General features: G+C 44.4%; 2 protein-coding genes across 2 annotated transcripts in view; one reads left to right on the plus strand and one right to left on the minus strand.

The window, feature by feature from the left end:
- adamts6 (ADAM metallopeptidase with thrombospondin type 1 motif, 6) overlaps positions 1 to 23,333 on the minus strand; it is a 52,410-nt gene extending 29,077 nt beyond the window's left edge. The window contains exons 1-11 of the mRNA XM_079755989.1: positions 23,027 to 23,333; positions 21,485 to 21,936; positions 20,616 to 21,016; positions 19,579 to 19,753; positions 18,603 to 18,814; positions 18,206 to 18,289; positions 17,646 to 17,791; positions 15,605 to 15,648; positions 12,291 to 12,396; positions 9,942 to 10,088; positions 5,374 to 5,515 (exon numbers count right to left, since the gene is read on the minus strand). Of these exons, the coding sequence (XP_079612115.1) occupies positions 5,374 to 5,515; positions 9,942 to 10,088; positions 12,291 to 12,396; positions 15,605 to 15,648; positions 17,646 to 17,791; positions 18,206 to 18,289; positions 18,603 to 18,814; positions 19,579 to 19,753; positions 20,616 to 21,016; positions 21,485 to 21,584 (1,557 nt within the window). The 5' untranslated portion in view covers positions 21,585 to 21,936; positions 23,027 to 23,333. The remainder of the gene's footprint in view (positions 1 to 5,373; positions 5,516 to 9,941; positions 10,089 to 12,290; positions 12,397 to 15,604; positions 15,649 to 17,645; positions 17,792 to 18,205; positions 18,290 to 18,602; positions 18,815 to 19,578; positions 19,754 to 20,615; positions 21,017 to 21,484; positions 21,937 to 23,026) is intronic.
- Positions 23,334 to 26,262: 2,929 nt separating this feature from the next.
- Positions 26,263 to 27,645, plus strand: LOC307089636 (placenta-specific gene 8 protein-like). The gene is made up of 4 exons (XM_079756002.1): positions 26,263 to 26,354; positions 26,443 to 26,567; positions 27,005 to 27,137; positions 27,538 to 27,645. Exons 1-3 carry the CDS (start codon positions 26,270 to 26,272, stop codon positions 27,107 to 27,109), a joined length of 315 nt encoding a protein of 104 aa, XP_079612128.1. The 5' UTR covers positions 26,263 to 26,269; the 3' UTR covers positions 27,110 to 27,137; positions 27,538 to 27,645.
- The last annotated feature ends 7 nt before the right edge of the window (positions 27,646 to 27,652 follow it).

Below are 27,652 nucleotides of genomic sequence, written 5' to 3' on the forward strand. Positions count from 1 at the left end.
GGGTCTGGATTTGTGGGGACTGTATTGATGGGGTCTGGATTTGTGGAGACTGTATTTATGGGGTCTGGGTTCTGGGGAGTATATTTATGTGGCCCGGATTTGTAGGGAAAGTAATTGTGGGGTCCATATTTGCGGGGACTGTATTTGGGGGTCTGAATTTGTGGGGACTGTGTTTCTGGGGACCCTATTTGGAGGGAACCGTCCTTGTGGGGTCCATGTTCATGTTTGTTGGAGGGGGGGAAGATATCGGGGTCACAAACATTTCTCTATGCACAATTTTGATCTATTTTTCTTCTTTGTGCAAGGCAGACTAATAAGTGGATCGGCGGCAGGTCAATCAAGGCCTCCCCCCCGAAACACCATATTTTTTTGTTGCGTATTTCCACAGACCATGTGCTTTTGATCACAGCCCATTGTACATCATTAGCAATACTAGTATGGTCATCCGCCGCTGCAAATGTTTTCTTAGGAGAGATTCATCGTCCGCTGAATCATCACCGCCCTCACTGTTTGCTGACGTTCATCTCCGAGATCACAGGGGGACGTGACATCAGTTCAACAAATCCCATCCTGTCTCTTTAGGGGAATTAGCGTTGAGCAACGGACAAACCCGCTCCTCTGAAGAAAACACTTTTGGACAAATATTTATGACTTCATGTCTCCCTCGTGTTTGCTTCTTCTACTCTGTAGTCTAGAGCGTTCTAGAACACTCCTTCCCTCCGCCGTCTAGAACATTCTGGAACACTCTAGGAAACTCCTTCTTCTGAGTCCTGAAACACGTCCAACTTAATTACTAAAGGATTACTGGAGGATTACGAAAGGTGTGTATGTGTGTGTGTGTGTGTGTATGTGTTTGTGATGTGCTCATGCATGCTTGTGTGTGTGTGTGTGTGTGTGTGTGTGTGTGTGTGTGTTTGTGTGTGTGTGTGTGTGTCAGTGTGTGATAAAGAACAGACAAGATAGAAAGAGACTCATAAAAATACCGAAGAGAGCGAGACAGACAGAGAGAGAAAGAGAGAGAGAGACCAAGACAGAGACAGAGATTGACACGAACCGATGGAGAACAATGTCAAACCAGGCCGCCCCCGAAATAAATAAAACCATACAAGTGTGTGTGTGCTACAAGAACAAGCCGTGCACATTAGGAGCCCCCGCTAAAAAAAAACAACAACTGGGCTGCGTCTCCCATCTCCAAACTTCAAAGAGACGTTTTACAGGACAACTGTGTATAGCAGAAGAGCTGCCCATGAACAAGAGTTATGATAGCGCAGAACACATACTGACCCCCCCGTGCAACGAGGTCAGCAACTAGGTTCCCCCCCATCCCCCCCCCTTCACCATCCCCACATCCCTCGGCCCCACTGCTTTCTGAGCCTATCCAGATTAAATAAAGCAGCAAACTGCCACTCCCCCCCCCTCACCCTCCTCCAGCTGGATCCAATAAGCCCCCCCCCCAGCCCCCCATGGTTCCATTCTCCATCTCGACTGCACCTAAAGGTCAGCGCCTCAAAACCCCAGCCTGTCAGGATGTTGAGGCTGATGGATTTATGCGAAGAAGAAGAAGAAGAAGAAGAAGAAGAAGAAGAAGAAGAAGAAGAAGGAGAAGAAGAAGAAGAAGAAGAAGAAGAAGAAGAAGAAGAAGAAGAAGAAGAAGAAGAAGAAGGAGAAGAAGAAGAAGAAGGAGAAGAAGAAGAAGAAGAAGAAGAAGAAGAAGAAGAAGAAGAAGAAGAAGGAGAAGAAGAAGAAGAAGAAGAAGAAGAAGAAGGAGAAGAAGAAGAAGAAGAAGAAGAAGAAGAAGAAGAAGAAGAAGAATCTTGTCCTATCTCTGATAGGACAAGGAGGGTACGGAGGGAGTTGCTCCATGAGGGTCTCGGGCTAATATAACCATCAAAGGATGCTCTGGGATTTCCGTGCGCTATGCTGTCAGTTCTCGGGGAAAGGGTAACACTTACGCTTTTCATTTTGAAAGTGTTGTGCAGATGCGTGAAGGTATAGTTTGGATATCCCCCCGCAACCGCCTTTTAATTTAGCCCTAATTGAGTTCTTGATGTGGGTTAATAAATCACGAGGTGTGATTTTATTACAGGGTTCTGCCTGTTAGAACTGTCACCTGACAAGAATGCATCTGCCACGAGCTGTGCAGGTTTGTGTAGTAAAGTATAAAAAAGGTGTTTTACGTCTTAGACTCAACATCTTTTCGTTACATTGAACGTAATAAGCCTGAGTCTCTACATTTTAAAGTGTTCAATTATAGTACAATAGTACAATTGCTTTTTAGTATTATCTTTATGGAATGATCTTGATGGTGCACTGTTGAAAAGGGAACCTTTATTGACAAGACTTCAGCTTTGTTAAAGGGGACATATTATGAAAACTTTTCCTTGGATTTGGGGTGTTGTTTTGGGTCTCTGGTGCTCCCACACGCATACAAACTTTGAAAAAAAGTCTGTACATGATTCTTTTAGTGAGATATGCATTTCTGAAAGTACCCTGCCTACAGTTACCAAACGAGCGAGTCAGTTTTGGCGCCCCCTCCTACGTAGGAAGGGGGCACAGTTGAATATTACCTCCCACTTCCCTACTCCACTCCAATCAGAGCATAGCTAAGATTTTGTGGACCAGCGGACGAGCAGTTCCGGCGGGGGGAACTCGGCGGCAGCCCTGCACAGCTAAGCTCCGGGAGTACAATCCCTTTCTCTGCCAGACTGCCGCCGAAGCTTCAGCGGCAGTCTGGAGGAGGAGACATGGAGGAGAAGTCCGGCAGCTCCGGTGCGGGGAGCTCAGCGGCAAGTCCGGCAGCTCAGCTCCCGGAGTACAATCCCTTTCTCCTCGATGTCGCAGTTCATGGACTTCAGAGAGTCAAGGCCAAAGTTCCTTTCCCCCAATTCCTCTCAACCATGGCCGAGATATCCCCCACTATGAGTCTTTACTTGTTGTGGAAGTGCCAGAGACGTCAGACGCAGTCTTTATGATTCATAATATCATCCGAGGCGCACATAGCTTTTGGCCGTGATATTAGATATAATATTATATAAATACCCATAAATAATATTATTATTATTATATTATATTATATAGAAATAGAGCACCAGGAGTCTGCAAACGGCAACAATCCCTTCTCCTCCATGCTCTGGTTCAGTCTGACAGCTCATTGGTCAATGGGCAGCAGCTCATTTGCATTAAAGCTACAGACACCAGAAACAGGGCATTCTGAAGGGACTGAAACAGAGGGGAATAGCGGTAGGCAAGATTTTTTTTCCTAAAAGCTTTTTCCAGCAAACAGCTTCAAAAACATGTTTTCTAGAACTCAAATACTATGTTTACTTGTTGAGAAAACACCATAATATGTCTCCTTTCAACAAAATCAATCGGCCCTACAAGGAGTGATTAGATGTCTCAATTCAAGTGTTGGGGGAGAAACATCAGTCTCTGTGTGCGTCTGCGGCTGTCAAGATATATAAGCTTTGTATACACTGGACTTATTCATCCTGTCATAAATGGACTGGTTTCATGCTGATTCCAAACCATCATATTGTGCTTATGAGTCAACAAACCGAAGGAGCTAGACATGAGCCCTGTGAAAATCTGCTCATCTTCTTTAAAACACACTTTGACATCTCGTTTTTAAAAAGAATCTTAATTATAAGAAAATATAATATAATTTACATCATCAATTATTTCAGGCTGTCTTTTAACTGTTTATTTTTGTTGTCTTGCGTGTTTGTGTGTTTCTAAACCCTCCCTGGGTTGTCCCTTTGTCAACATTAGTTCATCCCCATACTGTACGATGGGGAGTTGAGAGGGGGGGGAAACACATCCATCCCTCATCGCTTAGTATCAAATGCTATCATCCAGCGGAGACTAGAGGTCAGAGCAGCCAAATCCGCTCTTTATTATATTATGTGTGCTGCTTTGATGATATTGTTTGAGTAATGATTGACGCTAATCCTTGTGTGGTGTAATCTCAGAGTCATCACTCTGTCTGTCTGGGAAGTTTTCGTTTCATTTGGTTATCTATGCATATGTCTTTTTTATTTTTTCAAAGTTTAAAAAGTGGAAAATTCTGTGACTCCCAACTCCTAACTCTGTCACCCACATAAAGACGTCTTAAAGTTTAAATATGGAGCCAATCTAACTATATATAATATCCTTATGTCCAATCATATTTTTCCGACATGTGTCTTCACAGCAACATCCTCTGTTTACACCAGAGAGATCCCTTGATGACGTGACCGCAATCCATAACAAATAAGCCTACCTGTTTTTGTTTTGTTTTTTTCCATTCCTTGTGAGGAATTGTAATAGTCTGTCTTCAGTTGTTTGTCTTTTTGCGTGAAGGACAATGTTAAAAAGTTTCCTTCTCATGAGCCAGCCCAGAACACAGCAGATATATTGGTTCCAAGTTCCAACACAAATTGCCTGCAAGGTTGTCAACGCCAGCCAAGAGCTTTATCTTACCAACCTGGTACCAGTCAGCCATTATCAAGCTCTCTCTCTCTCTCTCTCTCTCTCTCTCTCTCTCTCTCTCTCTCTCTCTCTCTCTCTCTCTCTCTCTCTCTGTCTCTCTCTCTTCCCCAACTGCTAGTCTAGAACCAAGCTATTATTATGCATTGTTATAACTTGAATATTAATATTTAATCAAATACAACTCTCATCCAACTCTCTGCCCAAATTGTCACCATAACCTTTCTTCAGTTATATTTTTCTACTTTCCATAAACTACTTAACTACTTTCCAAAGACTCAACACATTGGTTGGTAGCAGCAACTCTTTTTGTTGGATAAAGACACAACTGCTCTACAAGTTGTTTTGGCTGGTTTGGCAAGACTTGCTCCACAACTCTAATCTAGGATTGGACTCAAAAACACTAACGAAGGAAGTGTTTTTCTTTCAAAGGCTGAATTTGTGTGTAGCTATTGGGCCCTGTTAATAGTGCATTTTCAATAGCTTCGCTAATTAGCTAGCTATTGAATAACAATTTGAATGACGATTTATTTGACTGATTGATTTGATTGATTCAAGTTTAGACAAGGTGGGACAGTGTGAGAGATGCTGCATTGTATCACACATAGGCCTACAGCTAGAAATATTTTATTCTTATTTAGCTAATTAGCCAGCTAGTAAATTTCGAGGTTACTTTTGATCAAATGAGAGCTCAATTGAATACAAGGTGGGGCCAAACTAATGAATGCAGGTTTCTATCATGAAAATCAGCTAGCATACTTTGAATCAGCGTTCCCCTAACTAGCTAGTTAGAGATTCTTTTTTTGACGTGATGCTGGTGAAAAACACACCAGTAGGGTTACCTTCAGAACCAATTGAGAGCTGGTTTTGTGAACAGGTTTCACGGGTGACTGGATGCTGGTTTCTTACCCCGTACTTGCACTGGCGGGAGGACGACCCGTACTGGAAGCGACACTGCTCGTCTGCGTCGTACACCTGCCCGGGGGCCACTGTTGGGTACAGGAAGTCTCGTTTCAGAGGTTCATTGTCCAGACACGTCCCCCGACCTGAGCTGTCAAAAAAACAAACCTACAATAGAATTGTTTCTTATGCACAGGAAGCTTTTTTCTACACTTAGCAGATGAATGATCGGGCCAGGTTAGCCCTCACGCTAACCTAACCCAGATGATTCTGTACACTTGACTTTACTACTAGCACTGATCAGGGCATTGGGTATAACCCTTACTACACCAACAACGAGTGTCTCTCTAGAGCTATCAGTTTCTTGTTCTTGACGGTTGTCATTTACTTCTACTGTCGACGCTAAAAGCCTTGCCAAAGGCCCAAGATTGCATGTATTATTGTTTAATATTGAGTATCCGAAACTCCATGTGATTTGTCCCTCAATGTAATAAACTAAATATGAAATAGCATTGAAGACAGGAGCCATACAGTGAGAGGAGCAGGCCTGCGAGACCAGAAGACTGTGAGGGGCCCTGCTTGTCCATTTAAAGAACATCAGTCCTCTCTGATTATGTGGCTCTGTGATCTGGTCTATGCTGTATGTTACGAAGCAGAGCCAATAAAACGCCACGAGTCTGGAGAGAGAGAGAGAGAGAGAGAGAGAGAGAGATAGAGTGAGAGAGAGAGACAGAGACAGAGACAAAGAGAGAGAGAGAGGCCTATGGGCCATGTGTCTGACCCTCGGATAATGTTTAGTCTGCTTTGTCAGACAGATATATGTGAGCTCCCACATAACTTGCTGAAAGAAGAAAAAAATAACGCACAGCAATTTTGTGTCTTTCAGCAATAATAGTCCTGCAATTATACTATCAATACTTTTTGCACATATATGTATATGAGAAAAGTATGCGCTTATACATTATATATTCTTAACTCGCTTGAAGTCTGGAGGGTAGGCAATGCACAATATAGTTTTATTTTATTGCTTTTATTTTGGAGGAGAGGCTTTTATTTTCTGTTAAAGGAATGTAACTGTACGTTGATTCTAGTCCCTATTTTTTTTCATATCATCACGCTGAAAGATGAGTTATTGATGAACACTAAATACATGCCGAAAGCAAATATACATAACGAAAGCAAAGTAACCCAACCGCTCTGTGTCTCAGTCAGCAGTGGCGGGAAGATTCTTCTGAGGCAAAATACCATCACAACTATTTACTATAACATCGGGTTCTTCCCCCCCCCCCCGCTGCGGTGAACTGCAGCAGCAGGCTGAGGAATGAGTCCCATCCCTGGAAAGGACTATCGGGCAAGGTGACAAGACAAACGCTTGTGCAATGCTGGGAGGCCGGGGAGGAGGCGGAGAAGGAGAGGGAGGTGGAGGAGGAGGAGGAGGAGGTGGAAGAGGAGAGGGAGTAGGAGGAGGAGGAGGAGGTGGAGGAGGAGGAGGAGGAGGAGGAGGAGGAGGAGAGGGAGTAGGAGAAGGAGGAGGAGGTGGAGGAGGTGGAGGAGGAGGTGGAGGAGGAGAGGGAGTAGGAGGAGGTGGAGGAGGAGGAGGAGGAAGAGGTGGAGGAGGAGTGGGAGTAGGAGGAGGTGGAGGAGGAGGAGGAGGTGGAGGAGGAGGAGGAGGAGTTGGAGGAGGAGTAGGTGGAGGAGGAGGAGGAGGAGGAGGAGGTGGAGGAGGAGAGGGAGTAGGAGGAGGAGGTGGAGGAGGAGGAGGAGGAGGAGGTGGAGGAGGAGAGGGAGTAGGAGGAGGAGGAGGAGGTGGAGGAGGAGGAGAGGGAGTAGGAGGAGGAGGAGGAGGTGGAGGAGGAGAGGAGGAGGAGGAGAGGGAGTAGGAGGAGGAGGAGGAGGTGGAGGAGGAGGAGGAGAGGGAGAAGGCCTGATAAGGGCTGGAGGGAGAATGCCACAGAGAATAGGACTGTGACGTGAGCAACATTGTGGCATTGTGGGTAAGAGGAAAGATAGGAGATTCTGGGACTAAACACATAACAAGCAATACGACTAAAACAAGTGGCATTTTTGGCAGTGCCCGCTCACAATGAAAAGCAGAAACCCTTCACAGCTCCAAAAGATTCATTAGCTTTATCGATCAAGGAAGAGCAAGAACTTTGTAAGAACCCTTTTCCAATAAACAAATACCAGTAAGAGTTAAGACCTTCCAACATGAAAGATATATATAACAAAGACACAATGGTCATAGCGATCGCACCACTTTCTTATACCTATGGATGCATTGCTTTAATCAGTCTCAAAGTGTTTCTTTTTTTTGGCAGAGAACAGTGGAAAATCCCTGTCTTTGTGGTCCAATTAGTAGCAGGACCGCGACTCTGTCACCTCGGCTCAGCGTCGCTGGTAACCTTCCCTTCAACAGCTGTCGTCAGGAAATGGCAACTGACAACCAGAACCACCATTATTCCCTACCACCATTATGTCTGGGAGGGACTCACTCCACTAAACATGCTCCTGCTCATGATACGTATAAACAGAGAGAGAGGGGGAGAGAGAGAGAGAGAGAGAGAGAGAGAGAGAGGGAGAGAGGGAGAGAGAGAGAGAGAGAGAGAGAGAGAAAGAGAGAGACAGAGAGGGAGAGAGAGAGAGAGAGAGAGAGAGAGAGAGAGAGAGAGAGAGGAACAGAAGGAAGAAGGGGAAGAGGAGGAAGAAGAGAAGGAGGAGATGGAGAAGAGGAGGAAAAGGTGGAGGAGGAGGAAGAGGATTAGGAGGAGGGAGAGGAGAAGATGGAGGGGATCGGGAGGAGAAGGAGATGGAGAAGGACGAGGAAGATGAAGATAGGTAAGAGGAGGGGATAGATAGTCTAGTCCAGATAGACCAGGGACTGCCACCCACAAAGCTCTCCATTTGAGAAGGTCACTAGAGCTAAGCTTCTCATATTGAGCCTCCAGCTTTAGACTAGATGATCTCTTCCTTGCTAAACCAACTATTCCTCTAGCCCAGCCTTTAAACAGGAGTAATAGAGTATAAAGGCTTTGTATGGCTCAATCAGATTATATTTCACCGCCTAGTTCGTAAAGAAAGACATTTATTGAAACAAAGTCAAAATGCCAGAGAATGTATCTTGCAAGCAACTCAAAGCAGCGATAGTGAAACATTGAAACAGATTGAATTTCCACTGTTAGTCTGAGTCCTCCCTCCATTACAACAAGCCTCGCAGGCCGCCCAAGGACCTTTGAGCAAAGCAGCAGCAGAGAGAGCAGCGCCGACATGATCGGCCCTGCTAGTCTTGTCAAGTCCAGTGTATTTGAAAAGCCCTTAATCATGGCTACAGTCTCAAAGGCCTCTTTAAACCGTTTGTCTAGGCTGAAAATGTTTGATCGTTAGATCACATGTTGACGTGCTTTCGGTCTTGAAAAGCCCAAGTATTTTTACAATTGGTCGGGATAGCTCTGACGTTCTATGAGTACAATGCAACTTTGTGTGCGCGTCATAGTTATGTCTCGATGTCATCAAATCATTCTCACAGAGCTTTCCGAGCGGAACCAGATCAATGAGCTCAGAATCAACAAACCCCACAAACAATGACTCTCCTAACCCATTCCGTGACAGGAACTGCCTGTGTGTTTGTGCCACCCAGGTCCCAGATGTTATGTCACGTGATCTATGATGTCATATCAGGGGAACAGCGCTTGTTAGTTTCTTTACTCTGGCTCTGTTGCGTCAGATTGGACACCGAGCGAGAGAGAGAGAGGGCAGCATGGTCTGTAGTGGTGAGGCGGCTCTACTCCCAGCCAAATACAATGGTACCGGGTTTAATCCCAAAGGTGTCCGCAGTCTTTCTCTAGGCATCCCTTAGCAAGACACAACTAACCCCCTACATACTTCTTAATCCCTCCACATTCACTGTAAGTCGCTTTGGATAAATGTGTCTGCTAAACAACTTAAGGGAGATTGGTCATGCACTAAATCGATGGGGGATCTAAGTTTGCTTGAGTTGCTGGTTGGGTGTGCAGGCCCTCCCTCACAGTGTTGAATTCAACCAAGCGCTCAATGCCAAATCCTATCCCAGCGACAGGGAGAACAACAAGCCAACACCTTTGGGCAATAGACCGCAGATGGTCTTTGCTCTATGCCACTCTGCTATATTCTCCCATGGGGCCGACACTCTCAGCACTCACGATTACCACAACAAAAGGCATCCTACACAGACAAGTGAGACAACGATGATAGAATGGATTTTAAGCGTCTGTGGAGGGGAACTGCATACCAGGGCGTTGGGCTGCCAACGGCCCAAATCCTCCAGACAGCGGAGAAGATTTTCAAGTCAGTTACTCACGCACACATTCATGCACATTAAGACAGCAAAATGCAACACAGGCACACACACACACACCCCCACACACACACACACACACACACACACACATACACACACAGGCACGCACGCACACACACAAACACACACACACACCCATAACCACGAACACAACAAACGCACATGCACAGACACAACCACGAACACACACATACAAACACACACAACCACACACACAAGAGCCAAATAGCCCTCTTCCACTTACTCAAGGAAGCTGGTGATGTAATTCTTGCTGCAGGCCGACCAGGAGAAGGGGTTGGTGTTGGCGGTAATGTGAGCCGCCATCAGCTTAGCCGTCTCATGGCCTTTGGTGCCACACGAGTTCCCGATACCATCATGGTTCATCCCGAAGCTAGTGACGGACGAGAGAGAGAGAGAGAGAGAGAGAGAGAGAGAGAGAGAGTATGAGAGCGAGAGAGAGAGCGATAGAGAGAGAGAGAGCGAGAGAGCGAGAGAGTGAGAGTGAGAGGGGCAGAGAGAGACAGAGAGAGACAGAGCAGATGTTGCTATATTGCAATTGGCTCACCCCGAAACGGGTCTTTATGTGTTTTAAAGAACGAGAGAGGTTGCAGTCTGTGGCAGCTTATAAATAAAAACTGTGACAGGCAGACTGGCTCTTTGTTTTTTCTCCTTCTGAGCAGAAGGGACGTCTATATCCCCTACATGCACCAGGTGGGCTAGAGGAAGAGTAATAGGCTCCTAGAAACAGCTAGGTGTGGATGGAGAGAGACAGAGAGAGAAAGAGGGAGAGAAGGGGAGAGAGTGGGAGGGGGAAAGAGAGAGAGGGAAAGAGAGAAAGAGAGAGAGGGAGGGAAAGAGAGAGAGAGGGATCAAGGGAGGGATGGGGAGAGAAAGAGAGAGAGAGCGAGAGAGAGAGAGAGGGATCGAGGGAGGGAGGGGAAGAGAAAGAGAAAGAGAAAGAGCGAGAGGGAGGGAGAGAGAGAGGGATCGAGGGAGGGCGGGGGAGAGAAAGAGAGAGAGAAAGAGCAAGAGGGAGGGAGAGAGAGAGAGAGAGGGATTGAGGGAGGGGAAGAGAAAGAAAGAGCGAGAGGGAGGGAGAGAGAGAGAGAGGGGGAGAGAGCGAGAGAGAGGGGGAGAGGGGGAGAGAGAGAGAGAGAGAGGGGGAGAGAGAGAGAGAAAGAGAGAGAGGGGGATATAGAGAGAGCAATCACCACAGGTGGTGAAAGATTCATTCAAATGATTCTTAACATTTCCACCTTGTTGGCTTGTTATTCTGACTTGACACACCAGATTTTTTTAGTTTAGCTTACTTCTTCTGTAATACGGAGAATATGTTTCAAAGAAAGTGATGTGTTTCATACTTGACGTGGCTGAATATGATTTAAAAAGAGAGAAGCTCCGGTTACGGCGCGCAGCCAAAGCCTTCTTTTCCGTACGGTCCGAAGGCACAGGCCTCAGCTCTAATGTATAGAGCCAACCCCGACCGCATCGCACGGCCCCAACCTGTTGTTGTAAGGCCGGCGTTTATGACATTTTACCCTACTCTGGAAATAAGTCAGCTGTCGCTCCAAACCTGCCTCCGCCGTCGCGGGGAGAACGCTTCTTTTTTTATACATCCTCTCCAAGCAAAGCCTATTTTTACAACTGCCCAACAACAGAAGCAGACGGGACACATAATAAAGGAAACTGCCATCTCACCGAACCCTAGACAGGGGGAATGCATGGGCTCATACATCATCATTATTTTGCTTTATATTCAGGAGGAGGGAGCCAAGAGGCTTGGAGACGAGGGTGATATTTGCATGAGGAAATATGCTGAGACACAGCTCCGCTGGGGGAGAAAGTCCACACATGCACACACACACACACACACACACACATATCTAGCATCAGGATTTACTTCTAACTTTTCATGATATCACCGCACATACACGCAAGAAGCGAAAAGTCGAAAAAGGCAAATCTGAAGACCAAGACATCACCGATCACTTATTTGCAATGAATGATGTGATACTGTGTTGTTACAGACTTCCTTTTATCTATATTTAAGTACAGGATAGTCTTGCAGCAGGACAGTGTAGTCCAGTGGCATGGGTGTTTGACTCCCAGACGATATCTGCTGTAGACATCAGCCCTTCCTGCTCATTCATGCCAGAAAGATGTGTCTCTTTAGATCAATTACTACAGAAGTTACTAAATAGGAAAGATAAGTCACAATGTGTCACATTTTAACTAGACCTTAGTTTCGAATAAACTGGACATCTCTAATCTGGTGATTTCATCAGTGATTTCATTAATGCTATCAATAAAATGACATAATATATTCTACAAATGCAAAAGAGGCCGGCCAGCCTGTACCTCTCTCTTTGTTTACAAGAATCTTACTATCGACATTCCCACAAACTCACTCCCACGCCACCCAGCCAGCTGAGCTAGGCTAGTTCACGTGACACAGTTGCACAGCCAGCGAAACAGAATACTTCATTGCGTTAGTTTAGAAGTCTCCCGCCTACTAAGTGGGAGAGGCTTAATCTTACACACCGTGACTTTAAAGGACACGAGAAAGACGTTGGGAAACTTGAAGCATACTGACTTGTGACCGATCTCGTGTGCGATGGTGAACGCCGACCCAAGCCCAATGTCCTCGTTGATGCTGCAACTTCGCTCTGGCTCACACATCCCCGCTACCGAGGCAAGTCCTACACACACACATGCACACACACACACACACACACACACACACACACACACACACACACACACACACACACAACACACACACACGTACACATAAGACATTCACGTAACACAAGAAATGCACATACACACACACATATGCACACACATACACACACACACAAATACACATAGGACATTCACGTAACACAAGAAATGCACATACACACACACATACGTACGCAGATACCCAAACGCACGCAGGTACACACAAATGCACGTACACATATGCACGTACAAACATATGCACAGACATAAAACACACACACACACCCATACATAAGACACACACACATGCACACACACTATTCACACATATAGCATTGACACACATAATTGCAGACATAAGATACACACATGCACATAAGAGAAACAGACATCCACACATTCATAACACACACACACACACACACACACACATACACATACACATACACATAGTCTCTCTTAACATATAGGTCGATCAGAGCACAAATAGCACATTGAACAACTTTTGAATATAGGTAAAAACAAGACGCTGTGGAGGGAAACATGTTAACCCTCACAGTGACTGCTACCTCGCCTAGAAGTTGTGCAGGTTAGTATCAATGGCCAGACATCTTATTTTCTCTCTCTCTCTCTCCCTCCCGCTCTCTCTCTCGCTCTCTCTCTCTCTCTCACGCGCGCTCCAGTCCCTGCTGGAAAATGTCTAGACATGGGGTCTCCTTTATTTATTTCAATCTATGCATCAAAAGACCACCTGGCAAAGCAGGCCAAGAATGGTAATGTAAGAAAACCTTGGGTATGTCAACACCACGGCAAAGTAGAAAAAACACCCCACCAACATCAAGAAATATCAACGTTTCTCCCCACTCCCTTAAGAAGGGAGACTACAAATGGGAAGAGAGAGAGAGAGAGAGAGAGAGAGAGAGAGAGAGAGAGACACACACAGACACAGAGAGAGGGACAGAGAGAGAGAAGAAGAGAGGGGGGGGAGGGGGGGGAGAACTGAGCAGCCAGAGTGTGTCTGAAGGAAGCCCGTTGTCGCGGGTATGTCCGCCCGGGTCAGGTAGGGAGACCGGAGGCAATTACTCACAGATTACATCTAGAAAGTAACTGATGGTAATCTACTGACACTCCTTAACAGGTGTGTGTGTTTGTGGGCTTGTGACAGTGTGTGTGTGTGTGTGTGTGTGTGTGTGTGTGTGTGTGTGTGTGTGTGTGTGTTTGTGTGTGTATGTGTGTGTGTGTGTGTGTGTGTGTGTGTGTGTGTGTGTGTGTGTGTGTGTGTGTGTGTGTGTGTGTGTGTGTGTGTGAAAGGGGGCAGGTGAAGGTGTGTCTGTTGGGGGGGATGTAGACACAGATTAAGTGTTTTGTAAAATTGCACAACTTGTATTTTCCTCCTTCACTTTAACGTCTAAAACAGACTGTAATAAGTTTAAAAATAAATAAACAAATCTAAGAAATGTCAGCGAACATTCCCAAGCACAGCATGTGTCCGAGCCCATTGCGAAATAGAAAATATTGAAAAGACTAAGACACTTCCTTGACCCACATGTACAAGACCATCTTTACTGTTCTGTGGTTAGTGGCTCTCTTGCTTGGAAAGTTGTTGGTCACCTCTTGTCCCCTGCTTACAGTGGCCCGGAGTGAGTTTGAATCCTTGCACTAGAAGGCTTAACAAGAATATACTCGCAAGTCAGGACTCGGAGTCCACTGAAAGCATGAGTGAAGTGAGGAGAGGAGAGCTGAAGGGAGGAGAGGAGAAGGTAGGAGAGGAGAGCTGAAGGGAGGAGAGGAGAAGGTAGGAGAGGAGAGCTGAAGGGAGGAGAGGAGAAGGTAGGAGAGGAGAGCTGAAGGGAGGAGAGGAGAAGGTAGGAGAGGAGAGCTGAATTGTAAAGTGGACAGCTGTATAGTGACACAAAAGAAAGGGAAACTTTTAATGATTGTGTCTGTGTGTGTGTGTCTGTGTGACTGTTTGTGTGTGCATACTTGTGAGCATGCACCCAGCCTGCTCATTTGCACGTTTGTGTACCTGTGTCTAGTGTTTATGTATGCACATGTGTCTAGTGTTCCTGTGTGTGTGTGTGTGTGTGTGTACGTGCGTGTGCGTGTATGTACGAGCCAGCATCTGTGCGAGCGCCTCACAGCCATAAGGTCAGCCCCCAAGAAAAAACACACACACGCAAACACACACACACAAACACAACCCCTTGGTTGTTTCCAAACACACTGCAACCGTGCATTGTACCTCCAGCACTCCCAACGACCAGGCCCTTCCCAAGGGCCAAGGATATGAGGACCTGGGGGGGGGGGGGGGGGGGTTGGAGGGAAGGGGGAAGAGACCACGAGGAAGCCGAGCAGATGCCGGGGCAATTAAAGTGACTGGAGAATGTGACGAATGCGGTCAATCTGTCAAAGTACCCCTGGAGCCACGGTATTACCTCCAAGATATACTGTGGTGCCTGCAGGGCTCGGCGCGGATCACATGAGCAGGGAAGAGCAGTGTGGGCACATCTGGGGAGGGAGGGAGGGAGGGAGGGAGGGGGGGAGGGGGGGAGGGAGGCACTGCTTTATGCTGTCCTTCTCCCACGTCCCCCGCCCCCCCCCCCCCCCCCCCCCCCACGCCCCCCCCTGACATTAAACACACACCTCTCTCGCTCACCTACTCCACAGCTACTCACTTTGAACCTTTTGCTTTTTGTTTCATTTTCATTCCAATTGCTTTCTCCTCCTTCTCGTTCCCATTACCGTACACACGCGCACATTATTTCTTCTTTTGTCGTGGGAAACGCGAACTTCCTTTTCGTGCGGGTGTGTATACAACGCGGGGCACCAACTATGCAGGGAGTTGACTGAGAAGTGACCTCGGCAGGAAAGTAGAGTGTTTAAACACGGAGCTGCCGACTCTGTTTCCATGGTTCAGCTCAGCAGGAGGGGCTGAGTGGTTTGTTGTTTCCAGCCAGCATTGAACCTTCTGCCAGTTATATTCAATTAAACGACCACTCTATTCACATTATATATACCACTGTAGCCTATACGTATATAACACTGTATACTATGTATACACACCATTCTATTCTGAAGAATATACATATTCATACCATAGGCCGCTGAGGTAGAGCATTAGTGAAATCTCATTAATGATGACGGTGAAGCATCTTTTTCTTACGTATAGTAAATAACACTTACCCAGAGTTCCACAGGGCTTGTTCTTGTAGGTGCAAATGTCATACCTGAGGGAAGAAGAAATAAATAACACATTTAGATTACATTTTAACATTTACGTTACTTTATTAACATAAATCGCACATGCAAAGTAGAAAAAAGAGAACCCCATTTAACTCTCACCACAACAATAAACACCTGCCTTTATAGTGGACTGGGTGTTCACCTCCCAGCTAAAAAGGAAGCCTGCTGGTTTCTACAGTCAAGCTGCAGCATCCTTGTGCAAGATGCCTACAACCTAGTCATTAATGAACGTATTCACTGTAGTTTCACTCGTAATAACTGAGGTTATAACAAACACTAACCTCTTCGATCCAGAAACCCATACCTATCTCTATAAACGCCATTTGACCTTGCAGACCGGCCTGGATGTGAAACCATCAAACCGCCAGTAAGAGCAGGCTTTGTGAGGTCTGCTGCTGTGGTTCTGTCCACAGCCTGTCTGTCCCACAATGGTGTAATTCAATAGGAAGGACGCGGACGCTCTCTGAGCCCAGCAGCCTTGAGAACATCATACAATTTAAATGATTTAATAAATTCCAAAGCTTTTAATCTAGTAAAAACCAAGGACACATCAAATCTAATTCACCCCCTGCGTGCCCCCCCGATTATACTTGCATACACTCGTCTTTTTTCAAAACCATGGGGCACAAGCTTGACCTCGGTAAGATGGTGTATTTGTTTGGATGTGCTTCCTTTCATTTCTCCTTGAGTCTCTCGGAGCGTCGCCGGGCAGAGTTCCAGAAGAGGCACTCTGCCCGTCAGCCACTGAGCCTAATGAAGGTTGCTATGGGGACCGCTTCCGGAATGATTCATAAAGGGATTAGAAAAGGAGGATTAACATCCCCACATCAAGAGGATCCATAGGGATCGATAATGATGAAGTGGAGGCCATTCCATTACTGGTGCTCTGTAGGAAACGCTGACATTGTCATTTGGAATGTACGATGGAGAAACAATGGTTGGAAGGAACCTTTTACTCTCTTTCCTCAATGGCCCATTATATCATTCCACGTCAAATAAATCATGTCTTTAATAAATAAATCATTTAACTTTTTTTCATTCATGTAATCGATCAGTGGTAGAGATCTTTGTTCACATAGAAAAATGTATGCTACTATTTTTTCCTTCACATTATATGTATTATGTTGTTAGCATAACAACTAATTCCCATTAGCGTTGAGCTGAAAAGCAACATCATAAATAAAACTAAAGGCAATAAACTGCCAGTCATCATGCAAAGGCAGCTCACAATATAAATAATATTCAGTACAGACAGAGCCTTTTTCCTGTATTTTCTGAGCTCTGTATAAAACTGTATTTATATCATTCAACTAATCCTGTGTCAAACACCATACCCTGTCCAGAAAATTCAGCCCAGGGAATATGTACTTTAGCTTCTAGTTCATGAGGCCAAAACAAATGAGGAGCTGTATTGGATATTGGTTAACACCCTAAACATAAATTATATTTATGGTACAATATATCTCTGTATGACCGACTCCTGAAAAGGCACATTGACGTGTTCAGTCTCAACAGGTTTGTTCAGGGTGTGTTTTTGCTGCAACAGAATTGAACGTTTAAATACTACTACTGCCAGACTTCATTTTGTGACATGACCCTAACAGGACAACACAAACAAGCACAGGCTCTATGTATAACCAACACAACAACACAACATACAAATACTGGTTGTGCCCGAACCAAGTTTCTGCTAATTCTACCTAATTTGCCTCAAATAAAAACATGGAGCCCTATTTAACCACCAGTTTTGAGGTTTATCAGCCATTACAATCAATTTCTGGAGTATCCACCCAGATGTATGATGAGTAGATGAACCGATCAGAATACCCAGAGGGCCTTACCAACTAGTAAAAAAAAATCAACTATTTATCTTATTATCTGGTGGTAAAATATGAGCCCTTTAAAATGAGCATGACAAACACCAAAACAGAAAAAGGTCTGTATGAAACTTTTATGTTTTTTTTTGTGTTTCCATGCCTACCGAGTGATGAGCACAGCGTTGTCATGGTGGGCCATTCCATGTTCCGGAATGCTGTTTCCGTCTCCATGGTGAGAGAGGATGGACTTTTGCCACTTGCAGAAGCTGTCTAAGGACTTATCAGCGTGGTGGTTGATCTCCAGGTTAGGCTACATCGCCACAAATCACAACCACACATCAAGCAATACAACAACAACAACAACAACAACAATACAAAATAATCCACTAGCAGTATGATTTGAATTTCTAGGTCAGTTACATTGTATGGAGTTTCCTGGTCTCAAGTTCACTGCAGGGTTGTTTCATTTAAAAAGTTGGCAATATGATATATCTTTACTTTCCTCTCCACTTAGTGTTATGTTTCATATCTATACTTCAAACTAAGCAGTCAGTCAGCCAAAGCCTTTATAAGTGGATGGATGTGCATGTTAATAATCCCAGTCACTGTTATATTTGAGCATTATATTACTTAGTCAATTAGTGGGTTGATGACCATGTTATTAACTAAATATAACAAGAGAGCGAATCAAAGATGTCACGAGAGTGGAAGGGAGGGTACTCACCTGGTCTTCTGTGAGAACTATTAGCCTGGTCACGATAATGTTCACAACATTCCCTAGACTGGCATCACGATAAAGTTTGGCAACCTGACCTCCAGAAAAGAAGAAAAGACACAAAGTCAGACAAATGGTGCCTGAGTGCTGCGACCCAACTCTATGTTGTCTATTATCTACCATGATAATACTTGTCAACAGATTGTGAACCGTTAATGATTATTAAGTTGATCATTGTAACAAGTTATTCATGATGCAATGAAGAACAATAGAGAAATAAGACTCTATACTAATAATAGCACTTTTTAAGATACTGAAAGACACTTAACATGACACTTTACACATAGAATTGCCTTTTTTGTGTGTTTAGTACAACCCTTTTGAACAAAAGTAGGATCATACTTACAATATTCATTACGGACAGGATATAGTGCTCGATGTCCTTGCGGCCGTGGTAGCCGACCATCATCTTATCCGCCACCACAAGGGTCTCAACGAAGCGCTCGGAGCTGACTGAGCGACGATGTCTGCTGGTGGAGTTCCCATCCGTGCTGTTATTTTGAAGGGAAGGAGACGACGGGGCGCTGTTGGAGCAGGGTGTCCTGCACTTCACAGGGTCTGTCGACACGGAGGGTGGACACGGCGAATGGAGAGTGAGGTGGATTGCATTCGGTGACCTGTTTCATTTTTTAATAAGAGTCGATTGGTGTGTTGAACGTGCACCAATGGAAGTCTGCTTCCGTGCACTATGACTCCAATGCAAAGCCTCTTCTTTATGACCCTGCACTCTGAGGGAGATGTAGGTATGCGTTGAGGCATGCTTGCCTCCTGATGATGACAGACTTTTCTGTTTTTCTATAAGATCTCAGCCCAAATACCTAAATATCCATCTGGTTATCCCATTAGTTTTTACAATCACATCCCAAATAAGCAAAAGACTTGGGACGCTTCACAATGAAAGATTGGTTGGTTTAATGAATGAGCAAGGGACACTGGGACACTAGGACACTAAGATTGTTGGTTTATGAATGGGATGAATGCTGTCATGAAAAAACCTTTGCCCGACTCACATTCAGCGCCAGACTTTAGTCGAGAAGGTGCTACAGCCACAGACATTTGCCCTTTTATGAATGCTGGAGCAAGGCTTCTCTCTACAGGTTTAATGGTGGCAGTCTGGCCAGACTAGGACAACAGCACACACACATAACACACACACATTCACACCCACACCCACACCCACACACACACACACACACACACATTCATCCACAAACCTGGGCCTGCGACCAAAACCAGCACTTCCTCCGGCCCGCTATGTATAGCGACTCCTCTACGTCAGTTCCACCCACATGCAGTCGTGCCCAGACGGAGGTTCGACCAACCTGAAATGCCACAGCTGAACTCCTGGCTGTGCTCTTGCGGTGTGGAGAGGGCAGACATTTTATAAATAACGTGTTGCTGTGCCTGGTCCAGGTTCCACTCTCCGGAGGCGGTGGAGGACGCGTTCTTCAATGGCTCTATTACATACTGCTCGTCTTCTGTTGTGATTACGCCATGCTTGGTGACAAACAGACACAAGAAACAGTGGCGGACGGTTATAAGCCGAGGCGAATAAGGAATTTGAAAAGCTTTTCACGATGCGCTATGTCGTTTGTGTCTCGCTTTTAAGGAAACAATAAGGAACATGCTCAGACATTTGACTGGATTAAGGCTAATTCCTGTTTTTATTTTGAGTTGATTGCAGATTACGGCTGTCAATAACAAACTAGGCATACACTTGCCTCAAACTATATAACTAAAGGCTTTTCTTCAAAGAGAAAACTCCTTAGTTCTTTAAGTTGCAGAATAATTCATTTCCTGGCCCAGGTTAAGGATATAATATAAAGGATATAATATAGTAGAAAGACAGTTAGTATCCTCTTAAAAGATTCCTATTGATTTAGACAATTGGAATTTGAATGAACAATGTAATAACTGAAATGTCAACCAATAACACTTTTGACTTAGTTCGGATACAACTTTATGGAACAATATAGAAATAAAATAAAATTCAAAACAATTAAATACTACTCTCTTGTGTGGGAAAGTTCCTTTTAAAACAGGCTTCTCAAACGCACTCGTCAAGCCCAGGTACTTGATGAGATTTACTTCGGTAGCGTTGCCTAACCCCGAGCTGCCCCCAACGTGACTCTGCCAATTGGGCCGAGTCCAACACTGCGCTAAATAAACTACAATCGCTCTAATCTCTTGTCTAAGGGATTGCCTGAGGTAACTGGAACACAAGCGCAAATCCATATATATTACCACCGTAGAAGTACACCCCAGGGACTTCCTGAGATAATCCTCCCATGAACTCCCCAGCCACTCAAGGTCAGTGTCTCGGATGTTCGCATTGGAACCATCCTTCCTTTGTACTCACCAGCCCTTTGCAGTTGCTAAGCGCCACCCGGGTAGTGCCGTTCTGGTTCTGGAGGAAGCCCACGTAGTGGCAGCTGTCCATCAGATCGTGCCTCCACTCCAGGCCCCCTCTCCCCCAGTACTCCACCGTGAAGTGTTTGGACACCAGATGGGGGTTCAGGGTGAGGTTCAGGTAAAAGTGCTTTCCGTAGGCTGACAGTCTGTAGAAGAGCGGGTTCTCTGGAGCATGCTCCGTGGGCTCTGTGTGGCCCAGGCCCAGGTTCCCCACGGGCGGGTGAGGAGCACCCCGTCGGCGTCGGCCCGGCCGGCGATGCTTCAGGGAGTAGCTGAGGAAGTCCCCGTTCTCATCCACCCGCACGGGCACCGTCAGCTGGTAGTGGTCCAGGAAGGACAGGAACTCCTCTTTTACACGATGGAAGCACCAGAGGTTGGTGGAGGAGGTCAGGGGGGCACCATGTGGCGGACGGAGAAGGTGATGAGATGTGAGATGGGGAGAGGAGATGGAGGAGAGAAGGGGGTGGAGGAGGGAAGGGGGTGGAGGAGGGAAGGAGGGTTGAGGGGGAGAGGGGATGGAGGGAAAATGAGGGTGGAGAGGAGGTGAAAAGGGATGAGGAGACAAGAGCAGAAAAGAGAAGGAAAGAAGGGAGAAGAGAAGGAAGAGAAGAGAGGAGAGAAGATTGTAAAAGAGGAGAGGAGAGCAGAGGAGAAGAGAGAGAGGAGGCAAGAGCAGAGCAGAAGAGCAAAGAAGAGATGAGGTGCAGTTGACGAGTCTTCCAATCAACAACATCACGATGGCAACAGTATAAACTCATGACTATGACCTTCACAAACAAAAGCAACAACAAAGGACAGAGTGCTCCGGCAGCCTACCTTGAGAGCTGTGGGAAAGCGTCTGGGAGGTCGGAGATTCTGTAGCAGCCATGACCACCAGGCTCAGAGTCCATGTCAACGTCTTCCACAAAATCTCCATGATTCAGAGACAGATGGGACATGGGAGGGGGGTGGTGGGTGGGAGAGAGGTGAGTGGGTGCTACACAGTGCGGTTCAGAAGAAGCACAGGCTCGCTCAAATGCCACGCCATAACAAGTCCATGGTGGATCTCCCCTGAAATGTCACTGTGATGGATGTCTGGTGTCCGGTGAGCTTCTCAGATTCCTCCCCAGAGCAGATGCTTCCAGAACTGGCCGCTGCCGCTGGTGCTAGTGCTGGTGGTGGTGGTGGTGGTGGTGGTGGTGGTGGTGTATTTAGCCTCTGGATTCATCTCAGGAACTCGTAGGCACCACTGTAATCCATCAGGCCCCCACAAGTCCCCTCGGGTGAAACTGGAAGGAAAGAGATCTACACTGCAAACTTGTCGACTTGACCAATCCATCTGCATTCCTGTGAAGGTGTCATTATAGGCTGTCTTTATTTATGATACATCCTTGTTACATCACAATCTGGACACTTCAAAATGAAAAATAAAACTAATTAAGGGAGATACATGTATTTATATATCCTAAAAATGTAATTAATGGGATGAATGAGTTGTTACTAGGACTGGCAGTGTACTTGTATAGGAAGACATTGGAGATTTCCTATATTAGATCATTCATATCATAACCATACATGCATCAAACATTATATTGGTTTAACTTTTATAAAACGATATATTCTTTCCACTCCCCCAAGGTTGCTTGGCTCCATGCACAACCTGGTCAGTCCCATCATCTGCAAGGAGGAACAAGGCATGCAAATGCACCAAAGTGCTACTATGTCGTTGCCTTTTATCTTTTGTAGATCACATGCCACAGCACAAGATGTGCAAGGTCGAAATGTTAATATTATCTTCGTGCAAAAAAAAGCAGTCGTGCATCCCGTCGGGATCTAGAAACAGGAACACCAACAGCATCGCTACCTAGTCGGCTACTTTGACCCAGACAGTTGGCAACCTGCCTTCAGCATTACACCCATCGCTACATGGCGTCCTTGCATGGCTCTCCAGATGAAAATAAGGGTTTTTGACAACGTTTTGAAATATTTACTTCCGCCCAAAATATGCCTGTTTATTCATAGTAACGTCTGGTAATAATCATTTTTGGGGAAAAAACTGGCATTTGCAGGGCCACATCTTCAACTTGTTATTCCATTAAAGTTCAAATAAATCGATCAATATAGCATTGATCCAACTATATAATGGACTCCAAGTTTTATTGTGTAATCTAATATTGTCAACATCCCCAAGTGAACGGTGTCCAAAATAACTGACCCAAATTTAAAGACCATCAAGTCTGTGCTACTTTGTAAACAGTTTCTACTTCTGCGATCATCTTCATAAGTGCCGAACTGTTGCCGCTAACGTTCATGCCGTGAACGCATTGCAGCCTAGCACTGCTTGTTTCCCCAAAACCAGAGTTTAAAAGATATAGTTACCATGCTCATCTTCATTGTCACTTCCATTCCAACTGTGCTGGGTAACCTGAAGACAAAAGACTTTTTCTGCTCTGAAGTTCCGCACACAAGCCCCTGTTCCCTTTTCATATCCTTCGGGGTTTTGCCATCCTGAGAAATAGGTGCACATACGGGAGTATGCTTCTTCCCCTCAGACCAAAACACAGGAAAAAGTATCCCTAGATCTCACAGTGTCTAACAAAAAAATAGTTATTCAGCCTTCAAAATCTTGGACTTGCTCCACAGGAAGGCTCTATTTTCTGCATATCTGTCGTCCTTATAAAGTAGAGTGGAGTATGGGGTAGCTTGAAAGGGTTCAGAGTGAATTCAAGACTTCAGAGAGTATTCTGCGAGCTAACACCTTGTGAGAAGGGGGAAAAAAGGGCATGCAACACAGCAAAAGTTGGTTTACACTACAATTCAGCCGGTCTGAAACCGGGTATAGTTCCGAATTGGCAGCTTTTCGGTGGAGATGACGTCAGTGCAGATGTGCCTCTACATCAGCTGTGCGCATGTCTATCGCTTCTGCTGTGAGGCGGCTTGTTGTGTGGAGTGCGTTTCTTCATCAAAATATGAGCAAAACGCCGACCACGACAGGTGGCCAGCCTATTGCTTTTTGCTAAATGTTAGTAAATAGGCTACATTTCAGTCAGCGACTTTAACATGGCCCAACTTTATAGGATAATATGAGTTACCTTACTGTAGAATACCAGCCCGCGATCATCGGGTTTATATACCCTTTCTCTCAAGGGAATAAACGTTATTTTAAGCTTGCGAATGTTAAACTTTTGCACTAACGGGATGGACTCGATCAAAGAAGTTTAATTGATTAAAAAATAGTAGTTGATACGTGGATTATCATCAAATCATTTATCGTGAAATAATCTCAATGCAGTAGAAAATTGCGTATTTTCTACAATTGCAGTTAGACCAATCAATGTATTACAACCGGTGCAGTAGTAGTACCGGTGTAATAGACAAGTCGTGGCTTTACCTCACGGGCAGTAGTGACATCGCGTGTCTGAAGCGAGTATTACAATAGTTGCAAGGAATGTTATAGGCCTACTACTATGCTATTTGTAATGTTACAACTGCACTACTTACTTCGTGCTAAATGCATTTTGATTCTAATTTTATTTGATATAGGCCTAATCCAATCATATGTGGTAGCCTGATGTAAACTACCATATTTCCCTGTTAATCCATCTACACGTTTTTAGCTTGTTCTTTATTTTTTGCATATTTATGATCCTAGTCTGATTAGTAGATTCAAGCACACAACCTTCGATGCTCAGTCTGGTGAGACAAAACCACCATGTTAAAAAATAAAGAAATGTTTTGATTTGAACCAAAATATGCAGTTAGTTATGGATTAACTGGTAGAGAAGGGTACTACTAACCCTTTCTGGGGAAGTGGGTTTCATTCCCATTGTGGCTATACACTCATTTTTATTGTAATACGATTTGATAAAACTGGGTATTTTGGATAGTTGCTAGGGGGTTTTAAGTGGTTGCTAGGTTATCAATGATAACTTGGGTATTATGGATTGTTTCTATGGTGTTCTATGTAGTTGCTAGGGTGGTCTACATGGAAGCTAGGGTGTTCTAGGTGGTGCTATGTTGTTCTATGTTTTATCTATGGTTTTCTATGTGATTCTTATGGGTGACTTCTAGGGTGTTTGGGGAGGCTGATACTGTAGTTTGGGTGGTTGCTAGGGTGACCTAGGTGGTTGCTATGGTGTTCAAGGGGCGTTATATTGTCTTTTAGTTGGTTGCTTCGGTAGTTGATTGGAGGGTGCTTGCTATGGTTATCTTGGTGGTTGCATGGGGGTTCTAATCGGTTGCTATGGCATTCTGGGTGGTTGTAAGGAGGATCTAGATGGTTTATATGTTGCTCTTTAGTTCTAAACAAATTGGTGGGTTTCAATTTGTGGGTATGTGGAGATAGATAAAGCATGGGTAGGTGATTTGGAGAAACCAGCACCCTTAAGGTCTCCCTTCAAAGCCTCTCCCTCCAAAACAGACTAGCTCACCTATCCTTGAGGATGACTCCGGTCAAGCAATGAGTCCACGGGCGGAGTGCAAGCAGGCACAGATAGGTTGGTAGACAGACAGGTAGCCTAAGCAATCCAAACATTTCATTCAAGGTGCACGAGATGATTGGACAGGCTTATTACAGGCCTGCGACCTCTACATATACCAGATTTCTTTATTTTTTATTTGACAGAGCATTTGATTTACTAAGATAAGATAAAGTTAAAGATACTTTATTTTTCGCTGTAGGCACGCAACAAAATTATGTTTGGTTTCCCTCAGAGAGCCATGTAAAGAGAATTTGAACAAATATGACCAAATAAACAGCCTGCTTTTGCTTTAAAGTTATCTTTTATAGAAAAAAAGAAGGAGCTCAACATTTTGGCGTATAATATTTTCATGTTGTCTAAATATTGTGGGGGAAGTGCCAGTTTATAGATTTTGATGCCATCCTTGTGAAGTTTAAATACTTACAAATTATAAATAGTATTACAGTTTGGAGTCCTTCCATAAAAATGTGGATAGTAAGGTAGAATTTCAACTTTCAATATATAGCATTAAGTATGAAGGAGGAATTGAGTATGGAAGTTTGAGAATAATAGAACAAACATTATGTATGATAGAGAATAAGGAAAAAAGCCACACCTCATAATGTTTACATATGATAACATTAAGGCCATCACGGCTCTTAATTCCAAGTCAATATAAAACACTGTTCAATAACACTGACCTTTTATCTGGACCTTGACACCAGTTAGTGCAATTCCTCCAGAATATAATTCATCACAGTATATTGTGGTAAATGTTTATCAGATTGTACAATGATCATTGGTCAAGAGGAACATTTACAATGCTGCAAAAAATGTGTTTTATGGTTAGGTGAGGCAAAGCCAGTTACGGAAATGGGAAGACAGGCCCTTCCTATTTTCCAACTGACGTTTACCATACTAAGGTCAATAGTATCTAAGAGAAAGGATTAAGAGAATCATTCATTTATTCTCCAACTCCTCTGGTAAGAAGTATACCCTCCTCCTTTTCTATTCGAAAAGTTATTCAGATTCAGACTACTTTAATTGTAACTGTGTTTTATTTTTCCCTTGGAATTATGGAAAATGAATAGGCCTCATACGCTGATGGTATACTGTTAATATTGAGGTTTGCCTCTTTTTCCAATTGCAGTTTCAGTGGATCATGGCAGTGACACACCAACCGGGCCGATTCCCCCCCTCTGAGTTTCAGACGGGTCTCTGTTCCTTTACCAGTGACTGCGGCACTTGTAAGGATTACTCCTACCAAATATATGTTTTGTAGATTTGTAATCGATTCAAGGTCCCTATGAATTCATTCCATTTGCGTCGATGCAGGCTTCTATGGGCTGTGTTGCTTCCCATGCCTTGGCTGTACCATCGCCGGTGATATGGATGAGTGCTGCCTGTGTGGTATGACCATGGCCATGCGTAGTGTGTACAGGACTAAGTACAACATCAATGTAAGTTGTGTAGCTACTTTGACTAACATACCAACTAACTAAGTTGTGTGGATATGAATGCTAATAGTAGGTAGTTTACTCTAAAATGTAGATAGAAGTTCACTGATTTTTTTTTAATTTGATCTATATGGAGACCAACCCAATGTTATCTGACCCGTCAGATGTAGATTAGCCCAAAAAGGAGTTAACAGATAAGAAATGTGTTAACCCTGATATGATTAGGTTTGTAGCCTAATTCACATGCTGCCTCCTGTCCTGTCCTGTCCAATTTAATACGTTTTTTGTCTCTTAAAAGCATCTACTAAATGAAAAAAAATTGAAACTAAAAAATATATAAAATTGTATAGTGTCAAGACACTGTGCCTTGTATCACACTTATCCAATATTGTCCCACTCTTGATCTCCCTCACACTTTTAATCCATTGCACTGTTTACAGGGCTCTCTGTGCAATGACTTCATGACTTACGTGTGCTGTCAAGTCTGTGCTACCTGTCAGCTGAAGAGAGATATCGATTTGAGAAAGGAACAGGGCATTTTCTGATTTCTGCATTTTCTGATTTCACATTGAGGTCAGTAAAAGTTCTCAAAGTTTATTGTGCATGTACGCACATACAAACACACACACACACACACACACACACACACACACACACACACACACACACACACACACACACACACACAGGTCCAACGTAATGACTGTAAAGAATGTTCACCTGGGCAGTGGACTGGCTGGAGACACACACACACACACACACACACACACACAGACACACACACACACACACACACATAAACAGCGGTAATTATACCGAGAATCAATAAAAGGGTGATTCTTTTTCAATGTAGTTTAAGCAATTCAACCCAGTTCAATAGTTCAGAATGAAGTTTAATATGATGATGTCAGGGATTCCAAACCACTTGTTTGGTTTCATTAACTCTTTTTCCTTTTTCTCTCATGACTTCTAGATGCGGCCATGCGGCCTGTGTGAGTGAGCCAATATCCCAATGAATATATTCACATGTAAAAAAAAAATATTGTCTAATTACACTGAATAAAATCTATATTTGAAATGCAGGGTTT

Source organism: Pollachius pollachius (assembly GCF_949987615.1).
Source record: "Pollachius pollachius genome assembly, chromosome: 18".
Classification (NCBI taxonomy): domain Eukaryota; kingdom Metazoa; phylum Chordata; class Actinopteri; order Gadiformes; family Gadidae; genus Pollachius; species Pollachius pollachius.

Coding starts and splice junctions, on each gene's coding strand:
- LOC307089636 (XM_079756002.1), top strand. CDS start 26,270: ATGGCAGTGACACACCAACCGGGCCGATTCCCCCCCTCTGAGTTTCAG. Junction 26,355..26,442: donor TACCAGTGACTGCGGCACTT/GTAAGGATTACT, acceptor GCGTCGATGCAG/GCTTCTATGGGCTGTGTTGC. Junction 26,568..27,004: donor GGACTAAGTACAACATCAAT/GTAAGTTGTGTA, acceptor CACTGTTTACAG/GGCTCTCTGTGCAATGACTT.